Genomic DNA, 23,966 nt, shown 5'->3' on the forward strand with positions numbered 1-23,966 from the left:
TGTAAAATACTGCTTTCATTTTTCTTTTTAAACTATGTGCTGCATGTTTGGAGATGAATGCACTGCTGACAGGACCCTGCCTTCAGGGTCTGTTTTCTTCCTTATTTACACAGTTCCTTGGCTCCTGCATAATCAGTTTGTTACAGAACTGAAAACATCCTTGAATAATTATCTACACCTCTTGATGGTCCAGTTCATCTGGACTTTCAGCTGCCACTGGAGACGTCAGAGTACTGATACGATCTGTTTATCTAATTTTTAAAAGCAAAATTTGGTCTGTATGTGATAACCTGAGACTTGCTATGAAGATTAAGGACTCTATATAGGCGTTTTAGATTACTTGGCTTACTGTGAAGGAATTCCAGGTTGAAGTTGAATTAAAAGCTATGAAAATAATCTCAGTGCAGCCATCTAATATCTCCGGGTCCTTCATATAGATGTTTTTCTTGGCGTGGAAGGAGATCGTATTCATCAAGCAGAATCACAGTGCAATTAAATAGGCAAGTAGAGGCAGTGATGTAATTTGATGTGCTTGAAGAATGGGTTCTTGTTGCCTTGCCTCGCATTCTTAGTGACATTTGCAAGTTGCTGTATAATTGTGTAGTATTTTTATGCTGCAGTTATTGAAGTAGAATATGGTGAGATTTCTCTCAAATGGATTGGTATAAACAGATCCCAGTATTGCTGGGATTGCATATACAATATTGTGCTACTTGAGCTTATCAAATGTATGCATCAAATATATATGGGTGGTGAACTGTCTGTACGACAGTGCTCAAAGGATCACAGTGAATGGGGTTACATCTGGCTGACATCTGGTCACCAGCAGTGTTCCCCAGGGCTCAATTCCAGGGCCAGTACTGTTCAACATCTTTGCCAGTGATCTGGATGCAGGAATGGGATGCATCTTCAGCAAGTTCACTGATGATACTGAACTGTGAGGTGCTGATGACTCTCTGGAGGAATGAGAGGCCTTGCAGAGGGATCTGGATACACTGGAGTGTTGAATAGTTGTGAACAGCATGATCAACACAGGAAAATGCTGGGTGCTACACCTGGGATGGATAATGCCAGACACAGGCAAAGACTGGAGCCGAGTGGCTGAGAGCAGCTCAGCAGAAGGGACCTGTGGGTGCTGTGACAGCAGCTCAGCACGAGCCAGCAGTGTACCCTGGCAGCCAAGGGGCAAACCACAATTTGGAGGGTATTAAGCATGGCCAGCTGGTCAGAGATGATTCTCCTCCTATGTACAGAGCTGGTGCATCCTCACATTAAGTATAGTGTGTGGTTCTGGGCTTCACAACAGAAAAAGGATGTTAAGGTGCTTGAATGCATCCAGAGGAAGGCTTGGTCAACATCTATAGACCTTTGTGGAAAGATAGGTACTCATCATAAATAATCTTTCCAAAAGATACTGCTACTTATGCTACTGAATTCAGTGGAAGCTTCTTTGGACTTGGAGAACGTTGCTGAGACTAATTCTAAAGGAGCAGTTTTTTTGTGTGGTACTTAAAGAAATGGTTTAGGAAACAGTACTACCCAGCCATTATACGTTGCTATTCGAGTTCTTACCAGGCTCAGAGAATGTTAAATTTTGGCACTGCTGTCAGAGAAACCTGGGATCAAATGTCTTAAAATGTTCAGGCAGAAATTCACTCAAATTCATGCTGGTTTTGTACTAGAGAAGGAATATTGGACAACTGTATATTTCAGACATTTTTTTGTTCATTTTAATTTTTTTAGAATTCTTTCAAAGGGTCAAAGTCAAACAATATTGGGACTTGTAAGATGAAATTGATGTTTATCAGGGTGAAGTGTTATTGGAGTGCTCATCCAGATGAATTTGCATATGCTACCGTGCTGCGAGGCTACTTGTCTGTTGGGATTTTTAAACTTGTTTGATTTCTTCATGAGTGACAAAAAATTCCATTAAGGTGAGACTTGAGATCCTGTTGTTGGGCAGGAGCGCTCAGTTGCATGAATACAAGACAGAAGCAGAAAAGAAGTCAATAGCTTAGAAGTGCATGCGAGTGAAGTGTTACGCTGTGATGAAAAAGCCAAAAGGCCAGCTGGAAATACGGCACAGGAGCATAGCCTACTCTCTTCAACACAATCTCTGCCTCATCTATGGTACTGTTTAGCCAGGTAGTACAAGCCTATTGTCCATACCAATGTGAAGTTTGCATTTTTGGGTTTGTGACTCACAGAAGTTTTGTGGATGCTTTTAGAAACATTGTCGTCTTTGAGAAAGTCTGAAAATGCTTGTCTGAATGTTGGTGAGTAGAATGTGGAAGTTTATGTTGTTGTAGAGTAGGACATGCATATTCTCATATTAGTTACCAGATAATTCCCATTCTGCTCTTCTTTTGAGTTTCTATTTAGATAGACATAAAACACAGCATTTTATCTAAGCTTTTATCTAAGCAGGTGACACTGCATCTGGCAAATACTGCTGTATTTGAATTTTTTTGCCCCTTTAATTTAACTCTAAAATAAAAGCATTTAGAAGTATGTAACAGTACATGGAATCAGCTGTACAGAGGAAGATCTCTTGTAGGAACTTGCAAAGAAGGGAAGCAAAGGAACTTGCCCAACAAATCCTGCAAGCGGGTACTTTTACTCTAGAAATCTTCTTTCCTAGGCTTTCCAGCAATGTACTTTGCTCTCCCATTTATAGCTAAGCCTTTGGAAGTTGCCTGTTGGCTGTTAGAGACTTGTTTGCTCACCTATTGGAGTTCAGCGTAAAACTTGGAAAGCTGGCAAAGTGAGTATCTGTTTTAGAACTGAAGTAGTATTTCTTCCTCGGTTTGAGGAGACGTTTCAAGGTTAGCACTTGCACATGTGCTATTTATTGTGCAAAGTACTTCCAGAGACTCCTCTGCCCAACAGGTGTTGCTCAAAATACTTGCATCATGTTTCACCAACTTTGATTTAGACATTAGTTTGTCTTGCCTCTACGATCGTTATCCCAATTCTCCCGTAAACTTGCGTCTGCCAGATGTCCTTACAGATCCCTCAGGCATGGCAAAGAGTTTGAAGTGAAAGACTCCTCACCACTCAAATATGTCACGAAGCATCGAAGTTGCAATTAGGATACGGTGGACAGCTTCACATGAATTTGAGCTGGCAAGTGTTACCTTGAGTGGAATTACGCTGTGAAGTGAGCCATGGAAAACTTCTCATTTAAAAGTGGGGCGGTGGACATGGCAGGCATTTCCACTTAAAATATTCTTTTCAGTACAGCGAAAGAATTGTTACATGTGATTATTCACAGTGTCTACTCATAGGAAGAAAGTGGAAGTCATAAAAAATGAAATTCTGGTACAAGAAGTTGATCTGGCACTTCAGTGTTTTCCAGAGCAATGAATGGGTTGGCAGGATGGTGGAAGAAGACAAATACTTAAATGGCATAGCTAGCAATGCTTTCTAGATTTCTGATAAATATAGCATGTAAACTAGTAGTTGACTGACAGCCTAACTCAGCAATCAGCTTAACATCTTAGTGTGGCAGCTTGTTCTGTGAGGATCACCTGAATTCCTTTGAGATGGAGGAGGAAATTCAGTAAATATATGTAAATTGTAGAGACCAGAGAAGGCCAGAATGTTTAGTGATTTAGTGGATATTTGACTCACCAAGGTCTCAGACCTAGGAGATCTAGGATCCTCTGCTTCAGATAAAGAGGGTTTCTCATCTGTCTAAATCATGCTACTTTCCATTTAGTTTTCTTTTCAGGTACTCTTGTCCTGTGGTCCATGTACCACTCTGTGCTTAGAATGGATTATAGATGTAGATGCAGCACAAATAAGGCTTAATTTCTGTCCCAGACCGTCATCTCAGTGACACTGTGAGCCTTTCCAGAAAAGAGTCAGGAAGTAAGGAAGAAGGGATTTGCAGCTTATCTTACAGCAATTTTCCATTTTCTCTCTGGATATCAGCTTGTTTTGTGAGATAAATTTAGGAAAGAGTTGTTATACCACACGATTATTTTGCTAGTCCTACTGATTATTTTTTCTTTTCTTGGCAAATATTTGATGCTGTTTTTTGCATTGGATAACAAACTGCCTCAACCACTAACATGTCTTGCTGTAGCACGTAAGCTTCCCAAGTTCCAAAGGGAGCAAATGAACTGTATAGTGTGCTGCTGTTAAACAAAACAAAAACCTCGAAATAAAAATCTTTTAAGATTGTTATATAGCCTGTGCAGTTCTTTTAAGGACCTGTTGTTTTCTGTCTTGTTTTCAGTGATGTCAGCTGAGCTTCATTAAGTTAACTCAATTTTCATTAGCTTACAAATTCACTCTAAGTATCAGGTTAAAATCCTTAGTATTTGTTACATGAAATTAAAAAATAATAGTATGGGAAATCAAAGGATTTGGTTATGTCACTTTAGTTACTTAAATACAAAGCTTGACTAGCAGATGTTTTTTTCTGAGGCCTTAGAAAGTGATAATATACAAACATGCCATTAAAATGTTGGTTACAGATCCTGAGAGTGCAGTCTAGAGAAAAGACCACACAAACTCTCATTCAGGATGTTTTCATTTTCTGCCTGTCAACAAATTACACTCTGCTGTGGAGATTTATAGTAGTGTGCTAATCATGTTACTCTGTCTTCTGGGTTGAAGCTGTGCACACACAAAACAGTAAAATCTGAAAGTTTGTTTTTAAGACAGTAATGCGAGTAAATGGTCTACTCAAGGATGTGGTTGTGGTTGTGACTTGTTAAAATGGAAATGGGAAAATAAACAGGAAAAGCATATGGAGTAGGTTTGTTATGGAATATACCACCATGTCTTGAATTTAACTCAAGCATGAAGACTACAGCATTAACCCTTAAACACACTTCTGTGAGTCAGAATTCTTGACACGTTATTAATCAAAATCCCCACTACCCATCCCCCTGGTAGTGAGTGCTCAAAAAGAGAGGAAAAGTAAGAGACCCTGATTTCTTTTGCTTGCTCAGGTTGCAATCTTCATTTAATGTACTACAAAGCTCTCGTTTACTTGGTAATTATGTATGAATGGACTCTTAAGGCCTTGTGAAGCTCTAAGACTGATAATGTTGCAGAATATTTAGGCATGTGCTTATGTCCTCTGTTGGCTAATGAAATGTCTGTATTTGAATAGCTCACTGAATCAAGGCTACTAAACAGGTGGTTGTTCTGACTTCTATTACCTTCAGACCCTTAAGTCAAATGGTATCTGTATTTTTAATTTGGGGGAGAAAAATCCGTCTGCCAGTATAAGGCCTGGTGGGCAGGCAGGGTTCTCCAGAGCAGCTGCATGCTGTATGTAGAAAGGAAGTCTTGAGGGAAGAAAAAAGAAGTTTATTGTGGATATGTGAGGTGCTTTGTAATATTCTGTGTTTTGTTTTTTGTTGTTGTTGTGTTGTTTTGTTTTTCCAGAACTCCTGACAAACTTTCCATTTACTTTTGATGGGTACTTCCCAGAAAGGATAGTGATATTCCACTGGTCTGAGTTTATTCAGACTCTTATTAAGACAAGTATTGATTTCTTCTCCATCATGCTTCTTCCAGTAAGGGATTGATTTATTCTTGCCTGATGTGACTCAAAGAAGAAACGTTATCCCTTGATATCAAACAACAGTAAAAGCTAGCTATCAAAGTAGAGATTTCTGTTCTAGTTATCAGTAATGAGTTGCCCATGGAGGGATATAGTTTCCCTTGGTTTCCAAATGTTTGTTATCTGCTTAGTGAGGAAGTCTTTGTTATGTACCCGGTGAGATCTGAGGTGGGTCTCTTTTGCTTAATTGTTCTGACCTACAGGAGCAATGGAATAGGCTCAGTTGTTGTGTTTGTTTGCTTTAAAAAACAACAAACAAACAAGCAAAAAAAAAAAAAAAACCCACACATTTTAAGTAGTTGGAAGAAGCAAATGTAGGAATTAGTACTTGACTGTATAAGCTATTAGGTTGTAAGTTAGGAGGAGTATATTGTGAGCTTTACAAAACGCATTTTAAATGGGATTCCTGACATGTAATTGTTGTGGTATGATAAACGTACTACTAATTCTGCAACACCTTGTATTTAGGATACATAAGTTCAGTGATTGGAGCATGAATTAGAGAAGGCATGTGTGTAGTCACAACAGTAAGCTATGGAGAGGCTGTCGTCTTCTCACCTGATGAGAAACATCACCTTAGGAAGTCTTTTTGTTGCTGTGTGGCTTTATTTTGGTTCCTGCTTTTTCTGGACAACAGGTGCTGGATGTTGAATAACATTACTGCTCTCCTGCCCTCAGATTCTTCTCCAATCTGTGGTAGGGGTGGTTGGGCTGTTGGCCCTTCATTGCTCTTCCCCAAGATACAGCCTTGTTTTGTTTTCTGGACCAATTTCTTATGGTTTCAGCTGTCATTTGCTTTGTGTTTAGTTTTCAGGGACAGTGTATATAAAGCACACCATGAAGTCATAAATCTAATTCCTCACAGTTTAATGAGGCAGGAGGGAGTGACACATTCATTATTGTAATGAAGAAGGTGCAAAATGTAATCTGTCTGAAATAGCTGCTGTGTGCTGACAGTGCCCCGTGCAGCCGTTGTCATACTGTTAACTTAATCTGTAAACCTGTCTCTGTGGGACTAGTTTCTTAGTTTGGTCGGAGGTTGTTTGGAATACCACACCCATGAGTGGGGCTAGAGAAAATAAATGAAAAAGCAGTTTCTGCTCCCTTTTTCTTCCTTTCTAGTGTGAAAGTGGCCAGTTCTCTTCCCACATAGGCTTACTCTGAAAAGTACAGTCATATAATGGTCACTTTATCTGACAGACCCTTCCTTCTCTTCCTTCTCGATTCAGAAATACTGCTTTGACTGCTGTTATATTCAAAACTTCTTCACCACTCAAAGTTCATTTCATCTCCAATATTTGTTTTTTCCCTTGGCTACATTTTGCTTTATATCCTGCTTACTCTTGAGCTGAGATGGCCATGGTTCTGAATGGTAATTCAGGATTAAGGACTGCTTTGGAACAGGCATTGTGGCTCAGGAGATGCCTGAGCTGCCAGCTGCTGGGGACCAGGAGGCTGTTTTGGAGAGTGCTGGCATTTGCTTTCTGTACTTTTGGTTTTTTTTCCACTTTGGCCACCGACATGATGTTGAGCATCAGGTTTGATTGACTGTAGCTATTTTTGTTTGTATTGTTTCACTGTCTTTATTTGTTTAAAGCTGAGGTAGACAAACTTTAGCTTTATATGACACTTGAATTTGACATTGGCTTGGAAATACAAAATCGTCATCAAGTTTGTGATGTAGTTCAGACTTTTTCTTTATGTATTTACATAGTTTTTCATGGAAAGGATTATTCAAGACAAATAAAAAAATATGTAGCCTCTAAGCACCACAGTGCGCTCAGTCTCTCTGCTCAGTGCACTGCTGTTGTTGTGCCTTGGAAGAAGTCAGACCAAGTTCACTCAGTGTTATGCATGAAAAACACTTTTAAAATTAAGTGATTAAATAATTTTACTTGGATCTCTCTGATGTATTTTCCTGTCTAAAAGAAAGCCATTCTTATTTGAGCTGGGAGTAGAAAGACAAAGGAAAAAATTCCTTTACCATGACCTTACAAATACAGACATTTCAAGATCATTGACATAATCCTGTAGCATAAGTCCTTTTAAAATACTGTAATAACAGAATGGGAACAGTTTTATTGCTGATTATTTCTGAAAAACATTAGTGGGGGTGATTAGAGCCCAGGTAGCTTGGGCTGATCCTGCTGTTAGTGTGGAAAAGCTGCAGTTGGAACAATGGGAAAGCTTGTGGTCACTGCTGTCTGCGGTCACAGTACTCCTAGGTAGCATGAATATTGCTATTACAACCTTGTAAAACTGTGTCACCAAAATGGGAGTAGGAGGAGGTGAGAAGAAACCAAAACAATGAGGCCTGCTCAGGTAACGCCAGCTGTTGAAAGGCTTGGAAGCACCGATGTGCTGTATGACATCTGAGCAACTGTAATTTTATTGGCACTTGGCCTCTAGCAAACATGAGAAAGTTTGGGTTAGTCAAGTCTGGTCTGCTGGCTTTTGGAGGTAAGTGGCAAGGGGTTGGGTGGCCTCTGTGGGGAGGGAGTAGGGGCTGTGCTGTGCTGGGCACAGCTGCTTCTAGCCCACTCCATAACAGCCACCACAGGACACAGCTGGGCTCAGCAGTGAGATGGCGGCACCTCCGGGAAAACATGTTTAGGAGGATACAGAGCTCTGCACAACAGTGTGAGGAGTGAGGTAAAGTGTGGGAAACAGCCCTGTAACATTTGCTTAGTGGGCTCTCTAGAAAAACATTTGTCCCATCCTAAAATGTCAGATTGAAAGTTAATAGATGATTTTTGTGTTTAGCTTAAAACAGTGCGGCTATTTCAATTAGTCAAATATGCAGCTTTTCTCAGTAGTTCAGTATTTGAGTTGAAAAATGTTGCTGTGCTATACGCTATGTATGGGATAGTACTTCTCAGTTGGAAGATGAACACCAAGCAGGAAGGGTTTCTGTGAGATGTTTAGGACAACTCAAGATATATACCTGTTAGTTGTCTTTTTTGGCTAGGGACTCTAGAATATGCAGATCCTAGAGGAAATCTTGGTAGAAGCCAGATCATAACCAGATCTGCTGTGTTGACATTCTTATACTTAGCACCTCTCATATAAAATAGCCATCTAACTTTCTACAGTGGAAGGAACAGGATGATCCACATAGTTTCCCATCGCTACATTCACGGAAACTGAGTGATGTTTTGGTGATGCAGTGCACAGACACAGCACGTGAAGACTTAAATCAAGAAATTAGAACTTACAGTGCTGAGAAGATTTTCTTTTTGTGCTGTTTATTCCCCACTGTACTCCTTCATGTATAGATACTGAAGAAATCACTGAATGCAGGCCTTAGTGGAGGTAATCGGTGCTCCTCAGGACCAGCAGATGTATAATCCAGAGGAACCAGTTTAAATACATTAGGGTTTTTTTTGTTTGTGTTTGTTTTTTTTTTTATATCTGTCTATTAAACAGGTGATAGGACACTTGGCAACTGTTTGTGACTTCATCGTCCTTGCAGAAATCTGGATTTATAAAATGGCGAGTGAATTGCAATTATCCATAAATATTTATTTTCATTTCTGACAGTTATAACTCTATTCTAGTGGCTTTTCTTCTTATGTAAAGAAAAACAAAAGGTACTATCTTTAGGCTAACACTGAAAGACCACAAATAGGGTACTTTTGAATATCAGTAAGCAAAGAATGTGTAAAACTTGGTTTAGCACAGTCATTCAAAGCTGCATAATTTTAAGATGAGCAGGAGTGCGTTTTCTTTCTTGTTGGTTTGAGTGGAGAAAACATAAGAAATGAAGTGAGGACTTATTAAAACAAAGCTATTATTTTTGCATATGCTAATGATTATGATTTTTTAATTTTTTTTTTCAATCAAGAGGAAAAACTGAAAAATTATAGTCCAGCAGTTAGTGATCACTTATCGTCTAGAAAGCAGTGTTGGGTTTGCTGGCTATTCAAGCCTTTGCTTTTCATGTTCTGCTATCCCACATGCCATGAATCAAGATCTTCTCTTTCAAAAAGTATACGCACACTTCAGATGATGAGAAACTTCTTGAACCACTTAGCAGTAGTTGTTAACTCTGCTAGACAGATAGTTAAGCTAACCTGCATAGGAAGAGAACTGACTGCTTTCAGCATGAATTTCATTGCAGTGGGACTGGCTGAAGTATTTGGGGTAGTAGTGAACGCATGATTTTTCTCAACAGCAGCTGATGATGAAAACCTGTTTGGGGTAGAAAAGAGTGAACAAGTATTAATACTTGGGATGGTGTTGAAAGACATGAGAGGCATTGGGTTACCTGCCCTGAAGTTTAAGAGGATGTACCACAACTGCTGTGGGCTCATGCATCACTCAGGCATGTGTAATGAAGATTTCAGAGTCTGCGCTGAAATGAGGCCTGTATTCCTCATCAGCCTGATTGTTGTGTGACCCAACCTAATGTCTGTATGTGAGGTCCTGCCAAAATGCTGTTCTCTTCAGTGCTAGCTTGGATACAAACATACTGCCCACTATTGCATAGTCCAGGGATTCCTTACTACAGTTTGGATGCATTTGTTTACAAACATGAAACATTTATTTCTGTTTTATACTTCAGGCAACAAGAGCTTCTTTGACTCACCATTGTAACAGTCTGGGGGACTCCTTGGGCAAGGAAAATGATATTGCTCTGATTATTGATGGCCATACACTGAAGTATGCCCTTTCATTTGAAGTCAGGCAGAGCTTTCTGGACTTGGCACTCTCCTGTAAAGCAGTCATTTGTTGCAGGTAAGAAATTCTGGAATTTATTTTAACGGTAACAGAATGGGCATGAAGCTTTATGAAATTTCACCTTGTATGTTAGCTTTCCTTTCATACTTAAAGTATACTATTCAAGAAGTAAGCTGCAGTCATAAGCCACTTGATAAAGTAATTGATTTCTCTGCTGTGGAACTGTTGAGAAGCTGGGGCTGTGCTGGGAGAAGCAAAGGAGAGCTATGGAGAAATATTACTCGTACACTGCAGCAGCTCTGTGAAAGCATTCGTAAGATTGACCAACAGGCCAACAGAGTTGAAGATTTCAATTCTTCCTGGCCTTCCTTCCTCTGTGGTGCAGCAGCCTTGTACACCTTTGTGATGAGAATTCAATCAGCTGCACCACTTATTCCAATAGATCACAAAAATTTGACTGTAGTTGAAGCCATACTGCTGGTCCCATGTCATCAGTGCTGCAGAAAAAGGGAAATAGGAGCCTGAAGCAAGAAGACTTTATACTTGTGTAGCAGGAAGGTTGTGTTATTTTGAACTTTGAAAGGAGATCATGCTCCAATAAATGTAGGTGACTGTCAGCCTAGAAAGCAGTTCTGTCAAAGATGGTTGGGATCCTGGTGGGGGCAAACTGACCATGAGCAAACAATGCACCCTAGCAGCAGAAAAAGGCTAGCAGGATCCTGAGTGGTAGCAGAAAGCATTGTCAGCAGGTTGAGGAGGTGGTGCTTCTGTTCTACTCAGCACTAATGAGATTACATCTGGAATGCTGCTTTCACTTCTGGAATCCCCAGTACAAGAACAAAACGGATTTACCAGAGACAGGCTGATGCAGGGCCTCAAAGATGACTGAGTGCATTGAATGACTGGAACATCTTTTATGTGAGGAGAGGCTGTGAGGGCTGGAACTGTTCAGGCTAGAGATGAGAAGTCTTAGTAGGTATCTTGTTAATTGGTATAAACACCTAATGGGAGGGAATGAAGATGAGGGGGACAGGCTCTTCTGTAACGGTGCCTAGTGACAAGACAAGAGGCAAGAAAAAAAGTATAACATCTGAAATTTTAGCTGAATACAGGAAAACAGTATTTTACTGTATGAGTGTCAAACAAAGGAATGAGTTTTCTGGAGAGGTTATGGAGTCTCTGATGTTAGACGTGAAAAACTCACTAAGATGCATTCTTGAACAACCTGTTATACCAGATCATGCTTAAGAAGGGCAATTGAACAAGATGATTTCAAGATGTACTTATCCTACGATTCTGTGACTGCATGAAAATGTTGTTGTATGGGATCTTTTTTGTTTTCTCCAGTCAATGTTCTTAGCCCTTCTCCAAAATTCTCTTCTGAATGGCTGCGAACTACAATGACTTTTAATTCCAGCTCAGTCCCTTATAACAGTTTTTTAGCTGTTGTTGTTTGATTACTTTTTCAAGGGAGCATGGCATGAGGTATTGATGAGTCTCATTTTTGCAGCTGTTTCATAGGACTGAATAAATGTGTGTTTTACAAGGTGGAGCTTATATAATTGCAGTAATTGTCTCTTGAATACAACAGGTCCAGTTCTTTTTGGAATCCAAGATAATGGAATTACTGAATCCACCATACACTTCTTATGCCACCCTTACCCGCCATGGAAGTATGTGCTTGTGTATAGAGCTAGTCTGTGTAGGTCTGTGTTACTACCTGTGTGCTCAGTTACCTTGGGCTTACAAAGCATCAACTGCTCAGGAGGTAAATGGATGCCATGTTATCCACTAATGCTGTTATCTAGGGAAGGTGGTTGACAACCAAAGTTGTTATTCTCATCATCTATGGGTACACTTTGGTATAGATCATTCTGAAGCAGATTGTTAGTTTATTCCTTAGAGATTCAGTGAGCTCTGTCAAGGATCTATGTAGTTGAAGAAAATAATAGACTGCAATTTGACTGCAATTTTTAAAATTTGTAGTTCATTTTATATATATATATATATTTGTAAAACAGAAATGTGATGTTAGGCATAACATTTTTTTTCCTTTTACTTTTTCATAACCAAGCCAACAGCAGTTTTAATTATTAATGAATTAGAAAATTGAGGAACAATGCAGGAAAACCATACTGTAAAGTGTAAATCAAAGGGAAAAGATGATGTAATTTCTTAGGCTTAAAAAGAGGAATAAAAATAACAGGGTTTTGAATCCCCAGGGAAAAAGAGGAATGCCTTTAATAGCCTTTAAGTCTTTGCAGGAAACTTTTTCATTTACTTGCCAGGTGCTTGATACTGAAAGAGGAAAACATTTTTTTCTACTCTGGGCTGCTTTAATAGTACTTTGTGTGTAAAATAAGACAGTGCACTTAAACTTCAACAGGAAAAAGTTTTAAAATGTAATTGGCACAGCAAGAGGAAATTTCAAATTAAACAGAGTTAGTCTTCAAACAAAAATGTTAATTGAGAGGGGGATCTGGGTCTTTAAACTTGGTGGTATGATGTTCTGGGCACTTTAGGAGGAGTGGTGTTGCTATTCGCGACATAGCATAAATTTGTGGGACTTAATATTTCATAAATTTACTATAAGATTTTTCATTCCCTCTGGGTGTTTCAGCTGCATTTGCCATTCAAGGATATATTTTTTTTTAATATACTTAATATATACTGTATGTTCATTTGCTGGGCTTTAGGCATAAACTGTAGTTGAACTTGATTCTCAGGAGTAAGCTCTGAAAATGAAACTGTAGTAAGCCTGGCCCCATTTTGCATTTAGAGGGAGAGATGGTATCTTCTGCTGGGGTTAAGTCTTCCACTGTTGCATAGTCTCTTAACAGGCCACTGGCACAGGAGGAAAATATACCCCTTGGGAGAGTGGTGAAGCTTGAAAAATCAAACCAAACAGTTCTTCAAGAAAAAGCCTTGTTTGTTGAAAGTTTTGCCAGAGACTGACAGATCTTATCTTCCTTTATACTGACTGGGTTATTGGTATGCAACTGGTCCAAAGCGAGCAAAAGTTACTGTTCAGCAAAAATAAATATTGCTTGGAAAGCAGTTCAATTCCAGATTTCATTTGTGAGACCTGGGCTGTTGCTCATCTGTCTATGGAGTTCACATGTTCCTAAAAAATGTTTTCAGTTTTTTTATGCGAGTAGCAAAATGTGTTAAATGGTTAAATGAGAGTGTTTCTTTTTGGTAACAATAGGATATTTTATCACTTATCTAATGTTTGTGCCTCTTAGAGAAGGTTAGTTTGTACAGCAGATCACTCTTTGTGTTTGAATATGAACATAAAGACTAAAAGATGCAGCTTTCATGTGACTGCAGCATAAGTAAGTCCTTACTGAAGAGCCTGCCCTGATTTAAAATCATCAGTGTTTCTTGAATGAAACAAGGATCTCTAGAAAGAAGGGTGGCTAGGACAAGGCTGGGACCGCATCTCTCATTGGGCTCGCTTAGGGTGTTTCTTGTGTTGGTTGTATTGCTGGCCACTTCTGCAATACATCTTGAAGTAGTGGCACTGGGCTGCTGTTTAAGCAGTGTATTAATTTTATCGTAGAATCATTTGAGTTGGAAGGGACCTCTAAAGGTCATCTGCTTCAACTCCTCTGCACTGAACGGGGACGCCTACAGCTCCATCAGGTGCTCAGAGCCCTGTCCAGCCTGACCTTGAGTGTCTCCAGGGAAGGGGTATCCACCACCTCTCTGGGCAGCCTGTGCCAATGCTTTTCAACATATATCTCTACAGACCAAGAATGTTGAACTGAGCTCTTTTATCTAGACCCTGCAGCCTTTTTCAACAGTGAGCAATGGCCTCATTTGAAGAGGGCTTGGGTAGGTGTGGCAAAAGAAACCAAAAACTCCACCTCATGTCTGACTTAAAATCTACTGTTCTGAACTTCTTCATTCACAAATGAGGAACATCAGCTGGCGTGCTGTAGGATAGTAGGGATTGTAATCACTCACCTCACAAATCTGTTCCAAATGATACAACAGCAGAAGCCAGTCAAAAATTTATTAAGCTGTTTCATTGCAGGTTTTGAGAACTTGCCTATACAGGACAATTCTGTTGTGCTCTGATATCTCTTCACTGAAATATAGTGAAGTATTTTTTTCTTAAAGACAGTAAAGTTAGTTTGACCACCCTTTTCTTTTCCTGCACTTACTGCATAAGAGCCATTTGTACTAGAATATGCCACCAACCCTTAAATCCAGTATTTATCTGCTTTTCTTGTTGGGCTGATGGAAATTAGTGTAGCTGTGAGGAATTGTGAAGCTATCATGGCTTCATCACACTGATATATATAAGTCGCAATATCTCCTTTTTTGGGTTTTGGCTCTTGACAAATAGTTAACCTCAAGAGGAACAGAAATAAATGCTTCAGTAGCTGTATAATCTGTCAGCTCTTCTGCCTTACAATTAACTGATATCCTGTTCTGCAGAAACCCATGAAATGGCATTACAGTATAAAGAGAAATTGAGGAAATAGAGCAACAGTGATTTCTGTGCATTATCTGCTGTTTCCACAGTGCCATTTGCCCCTTTTGTGATTACCACATCATGATTTTGCTGGCTTTTAGCTTTGGTAGTGTTGGTCAGTATCTGAGTGTTAACTGCAGAACACTCGCCCAGCCTCACCAACCAACCTTGTCCGGATATGTGGCATAAACTCTTGTTTTCTGTACCCTGAGAAATAGTGAAGCAGTAGTGATGGTAATTAAAAGCCAAGGGAAAAAGTAAACAAAGTGAGAAAATGCATGTTCTTTAAAGAAAATAACCCTCTCTAACAACAAAAAGAAAACCTGATTTCACTTTTTTTGCTGTTTCAAGCAGAAGTACACATAGGTGGTGGGGAGAAGACATGAGTCCAGTAACACCACTCTGAGAAAAGATGGTATATATTCCAAAATGAGCATGCCCTTTGGTTAAAGCATGTCTATTAGAGTGCTGAAAGGGAGGAGGTTTTAATGAACAGAAAGCAGATGACAGGGGAAGAAAAAAAGCAGCCTGTGAAGAGTACCTGTTGCTAATTGTTAGTGTCACTTTGTCAGCTAGGTAATGAGAAGACAGATGAGGAGACAAGAGAAGTTGTCTCAGCATGTGAGTTGTAAGGCCAGAGGTTGTATGCTTCTAGTCTTCCATCCTCATTCAGAGGAGACATCAATAATATAGCTCACAAAATGAACATCTGGAATACCTCTTAAATATTTATGCCCATAAGTCTCATTGTTGCTGGGGTTAGTACCTGACAAAGTGATTATTCTGTGCTGTAATTCAGAATGTATGTATTTATTAAATCAAAAAACTGCCATGTTGACTTGCATTAGAAAAGAGCCCTATTCTTGTGACAGAAAATTATAACGCAGTTCTGATTAGAAATATGCAAACTGTTTCTAACATTAATTGGTCCCAAAGAAAATTATGGATGTATTGCATTTTCCTGTATATACATCTGATGTTTTCCCTCATCTCTCACCTACTGAATTATCAATGCTTGCTCTCTTGTTCTATTTCTGACAACTCATGACAGCATGGCATTCATCTCATTGCTTTGAAAACCATGAGGGAAAAACCATTCTGGCAGCTTTAATTTTTACAGGTAATGGAAGTGGGAAGAAGGTCTGAGATTGCACCATGATGTTGTGCTCCCTGCACTCTAGAATAAACACCCCTCACAGATAATTAGAAATGATTGCCTAAAATGTCCAGTATATATCTAGGCACGTGTAAAGAAATCTCAGGACTTAATTATTACTTTTCTTAAAAACTTACTGGCTGCTTTGCAAGAGCTTTGCAAACTTGCAAAATGCCACCATATCTGTGTTGGAAAGTCAGAATGGCCAAGCTTCAGAAGGAGGCTGGTCTTGCTCATGAGTTTGGGGAATTATCTTGTCCTCTGAGAGACACGGTGAGCTTCTGCTGAATGTTTTGGCTTCTGTTTGTTCTTGTTCATCAAATTCCTGAGCTGTGACAGTTCCAGAGCCTCCATCTCATAGCTTAGCTCATTCAAATACATACCTAGTGTTTAAAGGAGGAAAAAAAATTACTTTTAACTCCAGTCATCTCTGTAGTCAACCAAGAACACAGAGTAAAGATTCGAATCCTGAGTGTATTCATGTTGCTCCAAAATGTTGATGTATCTTTCAGCTGTAGTAACCGCTGCAGGCTCATCCCTATTCAGGATGATCCTCTGGCAAGGAAATACGTACTTACCAAGTCAGAAATATCTTTGAATCCTATTCACTTTCTTAAGATTTGTTTTTGTTCACACTGAAAACACGATAATGCTGTCCCAGTCTGTACTGCTTGGTTTTTAAATCACAGAATCACAGAAACACAAAGGTTGGAAAAGACCCACAAGATCACCCAGTCCAACCATCCACCCATCACCAATAGTACTCATTAAACCACGTCCCTCAACACAACGTGCAAACGTTCCTTGAACACCTCCAGGGTTGGTGACTTCACCACCTCCCTGGGCAGCCCATTCCAGTGCCTGACCACTCTTTCAGAAAAGTAGTATTTCCTAACGTCCAGCCTAAATCTCCCCTGGCACAGCTTGAAGCCAGGCCCTCTCATCCTAGCCTAGACTCAGGTGAATGACTGAGGTGAAGCAGGATTTGCTCTTTCCCTATATAACTATTCAGTTGCCTGATGGCTTGAACTTAAGTGGTTCCTGCTATATGGCCACTCCCCCCCTCCTTATTTTTGGTGTTTGAGATGAGGAATTAATTCAGACAAAGTAATCTGTAAGTTGAGCTGCTCTTTATTTTCCAGCAGTTTGGCAAAATGCTTGCCTTTTTGTGTTATTCATGAAAAATAGTGATAGAGTATATTTGTGTTGGTTTTGGAACTTCTGTGTTTTGATTCATATCAAGTACTTGATTAAGAGTTTGATTTGTTTTTGTATGGGATGACCAGTTGAATGATTTCTCTGGTCATAACTATGGTTATGAATGAATAATTTGTTCCTGAAACACTCTACTACATTCACCCAAACTTCCTGTGCCTGTCACCAGTCCTTGATAGCGGGTTCACTACCAGCATGATTTTGAAAAAATTGGAGGAAAGGCATGAATACAGCTAAAAGGCACTGACTTTCTTGTTTGGAAACAGTTTTTTTGGTGTTTTTTTGTTTTGTTTTGTTTTTGTTTTTGTTTTCAGGAAGAAGGTGTGCCTAGTCTGGGGAAGAGGAGGCTGAGGGGAGACCTTATTGCTCTCTTCCAATACCTGAAAGGTGCTTACAGCAAGAGTGGGGCTGATCTCTTCTCACTGGTGACAGGTGACAGGACAAGGGGAAATGGCCTCAAGTTGCACCAGAGTAAGCTTAGGTTGGACATCAGGACAAACTTCTTTATAGAAAGGGTTGTGTTAAGCACTGGAATAGGCTGCCCAGGGAAGTAGTTGAGTCACCATCCCTGGATGTGTTCAAAAACCGTTTGGATGTGGTGCTCAGGGACGTGACTTAGTGGAGGGTTGTTAGAGTTGGGGTAGTATGGTTGGGTTGTGGTTGGACTTGATGATCTTTAAGGTCTTTTCCAACATGAGCAATTCTGTGATTCTATTCTATGATTCTATTCTATGATTCTATGTTTTTTTTTCCTCTGAGTGCTGTTTACCCTAGCTATTTTCTTTAAAGTTAATTGGTTGCCTTTTTACATTGTGAGTCTGGTATGTAGGTGAACAAAATCTTAATATTGTACTTGGTGTATTTCATAAAATGCAAGTGAAATGTCTGTCTTGACCTATGCTTTGATAACTCTCACAAACAAATCCAAATGGTATCAGTTTCCTTATGCTATAGTACTGTGACCAAATTTCTACTGGTCTTGTCACGTTCTGAGTAGGAGAAACGAGCAATGCTCTGTTTAGTGCTACATTTCCCAAACTGAAAAATAAACATTCCTTAGATACTGCACATGAGAAAACACTATACTGCTGGAATGTATGCTATTTTAGAGGAAAGATAAATCTGTGGTTTGGAACACCTTCTGTTCCATGAGAAGTTCATAGTACTGGTATATTTTTGTTTCCACAAGTGTTACTGTGTTAACCCCTATACTCTGGCTGAATTCCAACTTGAACAATTACTTTCTTCTCAGTGAGTTTCCTACTGTCGAATGTGATATTCTTCTTTGCTTCCTATTCAGAACTGTTTTAAGGCTGCCAGTGTGTATGCTAAAGATTGCTAAAGATTTGTGTTTTTTTTTTTTTTTTTTTTTTTTTTTACAATTGCGAGGTTGAGAGATGGTTCATAGCAACTCCGCTCCTTCCACCTTGGCAGTACAGTTGTAGATTAACTTTGATGTTAACCTCCATCAGCAAAATGCCCAAGTTCTTTCAAGATGGCTTATATTGCATATATATGTTCTCTGACTGGATGTACAGAAACAGTCTTTGGTGCATATATTTTCTGTACCCGCTAAGAGCAGTTATTAATTTGATAATGCAGTCTAAGAGCAGCTAGTTGTCCTGTCTTAACTGAAGTTTTACTCCAAAACTAAGTTTCCATCAGACACTGCTTTATTAGACCATTGTAAAGCAGAAGTTTTCTTGTTCACTCATTCTGGTATTGTTAAACTTTTTACATAGTCTTGTTTCTGCCCTCCTTCTTGCTTGTTCCACAAAATACCCCATCTTCAAGTTCCTGGAACAGTAATATCCTGCCAGGGGCTGAATGTTTCCTCTTATGGAATTCCCTGCTGGCCCAGCAGGCTGGATGGAGGCCAAGGTGCTGGTGACTTTCTGCAACCTCGCAACTGCTTTGTAAAGGCATCTGGCCTTTTCAACTGCATGTAGATAAAAGAACACAGAAAGTAAAAATCTAATGCTTGGAGAACCTCATGAGGCAATAGGTAACTCTTCCCATCCTAATCATCCTAATCACTGCTTACCATTCTGAATTTTCTTGTCTGAATACTGAGTCATTATGTAAGTTGTCAAAACTTATGCTAGGAGGAGATAATATAAGGATACTCACTGCTTTTATTTTAAATAATTTTTTGATTTCCCAAATTAATATTTGAATTTTACTAATACACAGATACATGAACATGCAGAAGACGTGAGTGTCTAAAGAACTGGTGGTGCTGCACTGCATTAAAAAGCAAGACACTGAAAACAAATGATATCACACCTGTCATAGGATCCAGTGAAGTCTTGTGCCCTGTCCCTTAGGACCAGTTTAAATATTCTATTTTTCCATATTTAAAAGTACCAGATATAAAACTGCAGTGAGAGGACAAGCAGTCTGTTTTGCAAGTTTCTTAGTAGTGCAGGCAATTAACTTGATGAGAACTCTGGATTCTAGTGCGCTACACTAATGTGGAACAATGGAGAAAGTGGCTCTGGTTGAAGTTTCTGAAATATCTGGTGTTGGTGGGAGTTGAATATTTATATGGAGCATAGCTGAATCCATCCTAGATAACTTGAAAAATCTGACCTTGAACTTGGCAGAATAGGCACTTAAACTTGTTTCCTTGCTCTTCATATCTTTGAAGTCATGGTAATAAGAACAAAAGAGTATCTGAGGCAAATGTACAAAATCTGATTGGATTCAGTGGGCTAAAACAGAACATAGACTCTTTGGATTTGCACATGTGAGCAGGAAGGTGGAGAAGCACTGGCCACAGTGGATTATGATGCTTTTGGCAAGCTTGTTATGTGCCTGAGATGCAGTAAGATTGGAAGACTTAGCTTTTCTTTAGCTATGTGAATAAATTCCACCATTCTGACATACAGTAGAGGCTGCCTAGATGGTTATCTTGCTAAATCTGTACAACCCCTAGCTGATGGTGTGATAGCTTTTGGGGGATTTAGCCAGCTTCCTTTGCACGGTTGCCCAAAGACAACAATCCTTTGCAGGCAAGAGTTTCCCTTGTATTGTCTGATAACTTCTAACAGCTCTCTGGAAGTGATGTTCCACTGCTCATGCACAGCAAGACTCAAGTCATCCTTCCACAAAGGAAAAATCTTTTTTCTTGTCAGTAATTCTCCGGAGTACTTCAAAGAAAAGAGAAGCTAAAAAATGTGAGAAGGCCTTCCTGGACTTTGAAAGATACACTGCAAAATTTAAGTACTTTTCTGCTATACTGAAGCTACCATGAAGCTTAAGAGAAGTCACTTCTCTGAGCATCACCACCACCACCAACTGTTAGAAATCTGGTGGTGGTCTGTTGGAGTCTGTGTTCACCTGCAAGTGTTCCTTGTGCTTTCACTGAAAGCCCAGGTTTAGTCAGCTCCATTAGATTCTCAGGAGGCTGCTTCTATTTCTGCTGATGTCTGTGCTATTAGTTTTCTTCCGCTCTTCTAAACATCTCCCGTAATGTCTACAGTGGATGATAGTGTTAAGCACTGGAAATGGTTATATTGTTTTGTCTTCCTCCTTCATATCTCCCTTCTCTTTAAATTGCTCCCTCTTGCAGGTCTTCTGTGAAGTGTCTCACTTAACAGAACAAGCTCTGTGCATTTCTATTGTAGTTTTCTTTATGTTTGGTATATATCTTCATGTATACAACGCACAGGATCTCAAGTTCCTACTTGATCTTTCATCAGAGCTTCTGAAAGTCTATGGGGTGTCACTTCTGTTTATTTGCCTGCCTGCGGTCCTGGAAAAGCTGTTCCTTGTAGGCTCTAGTAAGGAGGAACGAAAAAGCATTAAACAAAAAAAATCTCTGTGACAAGTAAGTATTTGTCTTCATTTTGAGACCCTAATACTACTGACTGGGTGCAGCTGGGATGAAGGCAACTGTTTGGAAACTCAAATGCCTATCATTGTGCTAAAGAGCATCTTGTTCTTCAGGGAGCATGTACTGAGCATCTGGGGTCCAAATAGCTGGCCATCCTGAGGCTGTAAGGTTAAAAGACCTTATCTGCAATTGAGTGTAAAATTGCTGTAGTTTATTTCTTCCCTGTAGTTTCCCACTTAGCTTTGGCCTCTTAATGAGTGAAATGTCAAGCTCAAACTGGCTGTACTGGAAGGTGGAGGCTCATTTTTGCATGCAGTACGCTTGCTGTCAGAGTCATTGCCAAGTTTCTCCAAAACTTCCTGCTGCAACACATCTCATCTTGCATACAAGGTACTTGTATGAGTCTTGGTGCTTGGTTATATGAATGGATCATGCAAATCTGGTGGAGTTGTGTGATGGGTCTTACAGGGTCATTTATTTATTCAGGAGATGGAATGACTCTGCCTAAATGATATGAAGGTGTCCAAGGCTGATGTGTGTTCATGTTGAGATCACTGCCCATCAGATGAATGCATGTCTTGGGCTGAGGAATATTTGTGATGCTTTTGTGCACTGTCCTCTTCCCTGCCATCCCTCAACCAGTATCCTAAATAATGACAGAAGTACTGACTAGTGCTGCTTAGTTCGTGAAATCATTAAAGCATGACTTATTTAAACTGATCAGAATAGAGAAAACGTCCACGGCAAAAAGCAAGTGTGCTTCTCCTTCTGCCTGATTATTATGATTTTTAATTCTCTTCAAGGTGTTCTGTTTGTTCGTAGCTGCATTCACTGTTGGTTAAGAAGTTATATCTCAGAGGGCAAAAGATCAGGCAATGCTTGTAAGCAGGTTCCGTGCAAGCTATCCACTCCACTGCTGTTAACTCTGGTGATTGTGCTCATGGATGGATGCTGGGTGGCTAATTTTGCTTTGTTTTATCAGTACAGCTGGTTTTAGAAGTCTAAGGAAGAAATGCATGCAGGCTTTCTCCCTCTGTTTCTCATGTTCCCGTTTCTTTTGATAACCAACATGTGTGGGCTGGAAATATAATCTGTTCAGGGATATTTTTGTTAGGGTAGTCTTTTAAAGGCAAAATAGAGCTGAGTTTTATTCTGCCCGAGTGTAAGAATCTAATGAATGTTTTTACTTTAATTGCTGCGCTGAGGAGTTCATAGCACATTCATGAAATCTGTTGGTTTTGTCTGGGTAGTTGAATGTGTGAAGGAAATAGCGATTTAAGAAGAAGAAGTGGCTCTGTGGCCTACATCTTGTGTGTTTGCAACAGCTGTTCCTGGAGACTGCCATCTTGTCCTCCATCGGCTGATTTTCCATTCAGCTGTGTCTGCTTCTAAAGGCAGGCTTGGAGTGCCACCTGGTTACCTGCTGTCCTCTGTCTCTTACTAAGATTTCTTTTGCACTGTGGTAGGTCAAAGTATGGTACCCAACTACTGAATAGCTGTTCTGAAAACCGTTGGCTGTGTTTGTGAGAAGCTCGGTTTGTCACTTTAAGGCAGTTCTCAGAAACTTGGAACTGTTCTTCCTCCTTTAAAAGGCTGACTTATATTTTGAACTTAGTTGTAGCTTGAAAATCTCAAGTACCTTCACATTTAGAGAGGAAATACTGTATGGCTATTTTTGAAGCAGCTGACTCACTGTGATTATCTGGTTTATATGAACATGACAGATATATGTATATGAGTATCTGCAAGGTGTGGTTGAGAAGCTACAGATCTGTTTTTCTCCTTGCGTCTCCCTCATTTAAATTTTTTTTTAAATGCTGTGATTAATGTGTAGATCAGCAAGACATGGGAAGGTCCTGTTTGGGCTGGGACACTGGAACCAGGACATATCCCAGTGGGCCTGTGGATCCAGAAGCTGCTGCTGAGGGGGCACCTCTGCGGGGGAACCTCCGTGCATTGAAAAGCTGAATAATCTCTCTGCCCTTGTTCTGCGCAGTTGCTAATACTGAACCAGTTGTTGCTTGTGAATCTTTGGTGTTGTGGATTCTCTTAGCTGTTCCAGAGACTGCAGGGGACAAACTGGCCTTTGCCATGTACGCAGTGGCACAGGTTGCCCAGAGAGGTAGTGGTGGTCACCCCATGCCTGGAAACATTCAGGGCCAGGCTGGACCAGGCTCTGAGCACCTGATGGAGCTGTAGGTGTCCCTGTTCAGTGCAGGGAGTTGGACAAGATAACCTTCAAATTTCCAACTCCAATGATTCTATGATTCTATGCTCTGCGGGCCTCAGTGCCTGTTGTCACTTACCTGGTATTTCCCTGGACTTTTAAGAGACTTACTTAGCATGACTTCCTAAATGGACTGGGGAGTGTGAAGTACTCATGTCAGAGTAACTGAAGCGGAGGGCAAGAGTGGATGGTATTTCGTAAACAAGTCAATGGCTGGGGGACTCAAGCATAACACAGTACTTGTAGCCCTCTTCAAAACAGCACTGCTCCTCTTTTCAGTTTAAAATAGAAGAGGAGAGCAGCTTAAACAATGACTCGCTTTTTAATAAATACAATATGCATTATTAGTATTTTATATATATTAGTATTTTTCATTTATTTTGCTCAATGAAAAGACAAATCTTTTACATGATGTAGACAGAACGTGTTTGGTACATTGATCTGTGTTGTGGTTGCTGGGGTCTCTGCCCACCTCATATCAACTGAAAAACTGAGGAGCAATATAGACAGAAAGTAGGCACTCTACTATTCATTTTTCCCCCTCACCGCCATCTCTGAATCTTCAGTTTAAAACAGAGATACGGTGTATGCTTCAAATTACAAGTGATAAACAAATGCACATGACGTTATAAAGTACCCATGTATAAAAGAGATCTAGTCTGACTTGATAAAAGTAAAAAGATCCAAGGTGAAGTTAAAACTCTGCCCACGATGTAATGTCTTACTGTGCCGTGTGCTGCAAAGAGGGTTACAGAGGCTTGGGATCATACAGAAATGTCAGAG

General features: G+C 39.9%; 1 protein-coding gene across 6 annotated transcripts in view; it reads left to right on the forward strand.

The window, feature by feature from the left end:
- The window catches only part of ATP8A2 (ATPase phospholipid transporting 8A2), a 318,618-nt gene that overhangs the window by 111,121 nt on the left and 183,531 nt on the right, over positions 1-23,966 (forward strand). For all 6 annotated transcript variants that reach the window (XM_090133805.1, XM_090133804.1, XM_031615871.2 and 3 more), the window contains one exon: positions 10,149-10,321. In XM_090133805.1, coding sequence (XP_089989931.1) covers positions 10,149-10,321 — 173 coding nt within the window. The remainder of the gene's footprint in view (positions 1-10,148; positions 10,322-23,966) is intronic.

This window comes from Phasianus colchicus, chromosome 1 (genome assembly GCF_987193195.1).
Source record: "Phasianus colchicus chromosome 1, bPhaCol1.hap1.1, whole genome shotgun sequence".
Taxonomy (NCBI): Eukaryota; Metazoa; Chordata; class Aves; order Galliformes; family Phasianidae; genus Phasianus; species Phasianus colchicus.